The sequence below is a fragment of the Medicago sativa genome, chromosome 4, assembly GCF_051527215.1.
Source record: "Medicago sativa cultivar Bolivia chromosome 4, Bolivia_mono, whole genome shotgun sequence".
Classification (NCBI taxonomy): domain Eukaryota; kingdom Viridiplantae; phylum Streptophyta; class Magnoliopsida; order Fabales; family Fabaceae; genus Medicago; species Medicago sativa.
Window position 1 is genome coordinate 61221288 of NC_140752.1, and position 6951 is coordinate 61228238.

At 35.2% G+C, this 6951-nt stretch overlaps 1 protein-coding gene across 1 annotated transcript; it reads right to left on the reverse strand.

Moving 5' to 3' along the window:
* Positions 1 to 2337: 2337 nt before the first annotated feature.
* LOC146930402 (double-stranded RNA-binding protein 2-like) lies at positions 2338 to 6590 on the reverse strand. Its single transcript, XM_085701952.1, has 3 exons — positions 6082 to 6590; positions 4698 to 4917; positions 2338 to 3489 (listed from the first exon to the last, which is right to left on the reverse strand). Exons 1-3 carry the CDS (start codon positions 6325 to 6327, stop codon positions 2534 to 2536), a joined length of 1422 nt encoding a protein of 473 aa, XP_085558078.1. The 5' UTR covers positions 6328 to 6590; the 3' UTR covers positions 2338 to 2533.
* Between the last annotated feature and the right edge of the window lie 361 nt (positions 6591 to 6951).

Below are 6951 nucleotides of genomic sequence, written 5' to 3' on the forward strand. Positions count from 1 at the left end.
AAAAGAATGGATTGTCGTGTTGAACGCTGAAATAGAATGAATGAATCAATTCTTGCTTCCGTTTTGATTTCATGCATTCGTTTCATGTTTCTCGTTTTCTTCGACACTTTCGTTTTCGGCAAGTGTTAGCGACCACGACTGTTTCAAACAGAGAATATGAGTTTCATGTTTCTCGTTTTCTTCGACACTTTCGTTTTCGGCAAGTGTTAGCGACCACGACTGTTTCAAACAGAGAATATGATTGACAAAAAGATAAAATTACCACTTTGGTCTCTTCAAATTTAACAGACTGCATTTTATATTTTTTGTCATGAAGAAATCAAAAATTAATAACTAATTTCACTTTTTATTTTTATATTTTTATATTTTATATTTTTTGTCCCAATTTTTTTTTTTAGTAGGGAAGACAATACATGGCAATCACAAGTCAAAAATATATGCCAATCACTGGTCAAAAATAGGAATAAAAAATTGGTCGGAGAAAAATATTGACAGAAACTAAATTGTCTCGATTTAATTTTGCAAGGGATTTTTGGTGAGTACTAATTTAGTCCCTACATAATTTGTCAAGGACCAAAGTGGATCTTCACTCAACATATTATGAAGACAATTTTTTTTATTGATTTTTAAGAAATCATAAACGACAGTTGAAAAAACAATTAAGTTGAATACTTTTTTCATTAACAGAACCAAAAAAAAATCATTAAATTGTTGAAAAAGCATAGACGTAAACTATGAACTACTCCCTCCGTTTCAAAATGAGTGTCACTTTAGCCAAAAAAAATTGTTTCAAAATAAGTGTCGTTTTCAGTTTCCAATGCAATAATAACTTTTTCTTTTCAATTGTACCCTCCAATTAATACTCTGCACACTACTTCCAAAGTATTACTTTTAAAACTAACCAATAGTTAATAAGGATAATTTGGTAAAATAACCAATTTCTTTCTCTTAATCATTGTATTTCTTAATATGTGTGTAAACACCTAAAACGACACTCATTTTGAAACGGAGGGAGTATGTTTTTTTCTCCATTCTATAAAAAATTATGTTTAAATGTATTTTTTGTCTCGCTATTTTTATTTTTATTTTAAAATGAAATTTTGGTTTCTCAATATTATCACCACAAATTTATTTTTTTTTAACAAAATAAAATTTTAAAAGAACTTGTACGTAAACATAATTAAAACATTAGTTTTAAAAAACTTAAACAAACCCACTTTTATGGTATCTATTGGATAATGACACTCACGAAGAACATAACTTGCTTCACAAGCAATTAAGTGTAGAATGATTAGTTAGCAATATAGTACTTCTCCTCCATTGTAACTACTATACTCTAGCTTGTATGTATAAATACTCCATGTACCTTCATTCACAAGTAATAAGAATATCATTTCCACATTCATTTTCTCTCTCTTAATAGTATCTTAAGTAATTATGCCAATGGAGCGTTCTAGATAATGAGCTGGACACGATGAGTAAAAAAGTGTTGATATGGATGATCGGGACAAAAAAGAATGAAAGATAAGGTCTTGAGTGAAAATATTATGTATAAGAAACTAGCCATATTAGCCAACAAGCATGTCTTTGCTCTACGTATAAAAATGGATATGGATCTTATAAAGTGAGTAAAATGTAAAGTGAGAAAATTAAAAGTTATTATGGTGACCATGTAATGATTTGTTATTATGTACCTATAATATATATATTTTTAATTTGTTAATCAACGGTTGATATTATCCACTCTGCACTAAGTTATTCACTTTAGAGGAACCAGATTCTATAAAAATGGGTTCACAAAGTTGGTATATCTGGTAGGTGTAAAAACATTCAATTACCTAGATCATCCAAAAGGTAAGTTCTACGCATTCTGGAATTATACTGCTAAAGAAGTTAACCTCCAAAACGTAAAACAAGTTCGGATAATTGATAAAAGAAATTAAAACCGGCATATGGGGTGTGTGAGCAAAAAAACCAATGGTGCAAAAAGCAACCCCAGTGTAACACTGAAAAATGTTAGCAAAGCCGACAGCGCAGCAATTATTAAGTTATGGAGAAGAATGCAAAAGAGTGCCCCAGAAGCATTGGTTAAGCAATCTTATATTTATGGATTCCTTAACCAATGTCTCGGGGACACTAGTTAGCAATGCCGGTAAGTTTTCAAATAAGAGAACTTCTTTTCCCACCCCCGACGTTTCTACAAAACCACATCTGTGTCTTGAAGTATACCGTAAAAAAATACGTGTTTATCCCCATAATAAGTATACTTCAAAGAGACTTTGAGGTGGGAAAAGAAGTTCTCTCTGGAACCATGCAAGAATCTCACGAGAGGAGCAATGAATGAAGCTGGCAGAACAGGTATACTAAGATATGATATGACCAACATACATAATAGTAATATCAAAAATATGAGCAAATTATGTGCTAAGCTGCTCTTCAATTTTCATATATATTCATTCCATTGCTCATGCTAACCTTCAACTATTACATTACTCATTATAAGAGATCAGAAACAAACTCTAGATTCTCACAATCAAATTTTCAGCTGCTCCAACCTCTGCACTGTTTCAGATTCTGCTGGAATATTCTCAGTTTTGGCGTCGGTTTTATCTGCACCACTAGTTGGTGCTGGGTCATCTTTGCTGACAAGAACAGTTTCATCTTTTTTAACTGCTGATGCTGCTGGATCATCTTTGCTGATAGGAACAGGTTCGTCTACTGGAATTGGTAGGGCAGTATTTTCTGCCGGTGATGGACCAACTTTGCTGACGGTAACAGGTTCATCTATTATAACTGGTGGAGCGGCATAAACTACAGGTGCTGGATCGACTTTACTGATGGGAACAGGTTCATCTACTCGAAGCGGTGTAGCAGCATTTAGTACTTGTGCCAGATCATTTTTGCTGATGGGAATAGGTTCATCTTTTCGAACCGGTGGAGCAGCAGCATATACTGGAACTGCTTGCCGAATATTGATCGGGGGAGCAACTCGTACTGGAAGTGGCCGCATAACTTGTGGGGACACTGCGGCTGGTGGCGGGGAGAATACAGGTATTGCATTCCTTATGGTAACTGGAGGTGCAACTCCCTGGCAAGATGATCGCATATGTCGAATGGGAACATAAGGTGCTGCTCCTGCAGCAGGGAATTTAGGGCGACAGGTCCATCGGCTTTCTGGTGTAGAAGAGAACGGTGACATAATGGAACTGTGATCACTGCTGGCTGACGCCGTTGCGGGATGCCTGCTTCGAGGTGATGTCTTTTGGCAAATTAGAGGAAGAATCTTTGATGTTGCTGGTCGAGGTTGAGGGCTGGTTGGCCTTGGATTTTGAAACTGAAACTTCATTGGAAATGAAATCATAGCATTTGGATTTGACATAGCCATCTTTTCCTTCAGACGGTAATTCAGTAAGGCTCGTGCTATGGTGATCTGTTCCAGTTCGTCATTGTTCTCCGGTTCAGTTGAAGAGCTTGCAGTTTCTTTCGCCACTGTCAATGAACAAAATTACTGTCAATTTTACATTTAATCATATTTGCATATATAAACTATAGTTGTTAACACCGGTTGCTAATAGAATGGCTACACTACCAAAAGATTAAGGATATAAGATAAATTAAGTTCACGTGAATTCTTCGAAATACAAATTTACTTAAATTAAAGACATTTATCATTTATAATTGAAGTCTTAGTATAACGCACAAACACCATCAATCTAAGGCATTGTTATCAAGTAAACAATCAATCAGCAAAACTGATGCAGAGAAGTTGACATGGCTGGAATTAGAAAAGTGGCTGGAACTTGTTGTAACGGAGCACATAGCGAAAACAGTTTCTGAATGAAGTAACATATAACAAATGACTAACAAGTTTAGCCATGAAAAATGTGTTTGGCATGAAAATGATTGAATTGCAGGGTTGTAGTTGGAAAACAACTATAAAAACACGGTATGCTAACAGAGGGTGAGGCTTCAGGTGATTTTTTAATGGATGAAGAGAATCCAATCCCTAGATCCATTGTCCCTGCTCAGCTGTGATATTCCAAATCAAAAAATGATGCAACAAAGAACTCAAAACCAATATTGTCAAGTAGAAGTTACAGTGTGGCAGAATTTAAACAAATCACTATGGTTGGTTCTGCAATATGCCATTTAGTGCAAAGTGTTGTCAAATCGCAGCACTATAGACTGTAGTGTAGTGCAATTTGAACAAACCACCATTTGTAGCAATCCATGATTGATAACACTTCTTAAAACAGTCAAAAGCTGCCCCATTCTGCATTGCTACTATAGTGCTGTGATTCACTGATATTAAACCACTATGCACAAAACTCACAGATAAAAAGGAGAGCAAAAATGGAATTTATATGAATGACTGGAATAAGGGAAACCGTACTAGGCTGGGTATTGCTAGGGTTTCAAAAACAAGTATGCAGGTTCTGTGACCGCAATTATTGCCACAGCATCATAGATTATGAAATTCCAAGAACAAAACGCACCCACGATTGAGACTGCATCAACCATATTTGACCCACATTCTCCGCAAATCAACGATCACAACCACAAATTAAACTGTGGTTATGGGCAATATTTCATTTTATGATCGGTTTTGATGCTATATTCATAGGACAATTGATGCAAAAGTTTCATATTTCTTTCAACGAAGAAAATCTTCACAGAAAAGCTGGCTAACCACTTACATTGCTTTAGAGACGACCAAGCTGCCATAGCTGCATTTTTCTCTGCTTGTTTCTTATTCTTGGCATGTTCACCAGTGAATGTAATTCCAGCTAATTCCACCGTACCGGTGAAAACAGGTAGATGTCCTAAGCCTGACCGGAAAGTTGTGTACTGCGGCAACGGAGCCCCTACCCTTTGTGCAATTTCTTGTAAGAGATTCTTGTACACTCCCGTCTCATCCTGAAATTTTGTAAGTGATAAGTATTCAAACAGAAAGATTACCAATGACACAATGAAGACATACCATGCAATATGAATTGATAAACATTTAAACACTGACAAGAGATACTTTGAAGAAAATGCTCATAGAATATGCATAAAGCATAGTTCTAAATTTCGGTCCACAATATTAAGGTTTTAGCAGTCTCCACAATGGCATTGCAACTGCAATTGCAACCACATTTTGCCGCAATGTCAACATTCGCAATGTAACCACAACTGCAATTTAGAACCATGACTGATGGAAAAAGATAGGTAACTGTAAAACACAGGAGAAAATTGGAACCTGAACTACATTTTAGGATCCTACAAATTCCACTTTAGAAGACAAGGAAAAGGCCAGAATCTATTTTATATTTCAACTTTTTTTTTTTTGTACATTACATAACATTCTTGACTATATGAGTAAATATATGACAGACACAACAAAAAGGTGGTTAGCCAGCATAAAGAGAAAAAGCTTCTTTGCAAATTATATACAACAAATCAGTGGAAAGCCCAATCCCCTTTTAAGAAACAAATCTTAGTGCATATATGTTTGATTCACTTCGAGTTTGTCACAATATCGCATACTCTTTGGATCTTCAACAAAATCACAGTTCTACCGATCATGTCAAACTCAAGGGAATTCAAAAAATGCCCTTACAGTTACATCCTCACTAATCTCACAACTCAAAAACTATGAACTACTTACAAATTGTCAATTTTACCCCCATATCAAAATAAAAACACTAATCAATGACAATCATCATCAAGTGCATCATCACCTTCATTGAACCAATAAAACAAAAAATAAATCAAAATCATCAAAGAATAAAACATTACACAATAACAATTTCCACTCATATAAGTATTGCATAAATAAATCCTAAATGAAATGAAACAAAGGACAAGTACATTTGTCTTGTAAGTACAACTCAGATGATAAAAGCTTACAAGTAAGTTCAAACCCGCAATTATCTACTTATCAGTACTTAGTGTGTGTGAATTTCGCCGATAGACTCTAGAAAATAAAAAAGGACAAGGGCAATTATGTAATTCAACAGCAGAAACAAAAAAACAAAGTGAAACAGAAGCACCGACAGAAGAAAAACAAAAAGCAAAACTGAAGAAACAAAAACTCACAAGGATTTTTGCAGCAAGAGAATGAGAAGGACCACGATGAGACAAAGAACTAAGTGCCACCTCAGCAGCTGAATGTTCCGCTTGACGAAGTGTTGAACAGTACTGAGGACTTTCAAAGATCTCGCCGTTAAAGTTAACGGTAGCTTTGAACCGCGGCGCGTGATCAGGACCTTCTCTTATGCACGTGTATGAAGGTAGGTTGAAACAGCTTCTTTGTGCCAGCTCTTGTAGCTGGTTCTTGTACATTTTCTCTCTCCTCCTCACTTTCTCTCTCTAGAAAGTGAGTTAAACGGTGAATGATCCAGTGCTGTACCTGGTACAGATCCGATCCGTTTTGGGATTCGGGTCGGGTTGAAATGGTTTAAAGGTGGAAGCTTTGGTTGCTGTGTAGGTGAATTAGCTTCAGAGGAATCATGGGTTGTTTTCTGTTAAGGGTTTAGAGAAGAGAGAAAGTAGAAAGAGAAAGTGAAGCAGAAAGGAAGAAGATGAAGAGGAAGAAAATGAGAATTAGAAATGTTTTGATTTTGATTTTGATTTAATAATAAGAATATTATAGTATTATACTATATGAGATTTAATGTTGTATTATTATAATGTTATAGTAGTATATTGAAAAATGAGAAAGTTATTTATTGCTTTGTTTGATGGGGAGTCAACTGAAGTGTTTGGTTGCATGGATGTGATCTTTCTTTAGATTTTCTTTTGTTTTTGTTGGAATCTATTTTCCTCTGTGTAACATACACCCTCTGGTCACTAATATAAGCAAAAATCTAATTTTTAGATTCATTCGATTAATGATGTATGTAGTCTTTATTATAGGCTATATACATCATTTATTGAATGAACCTAGAAAGTGGATTTTTGCTTATA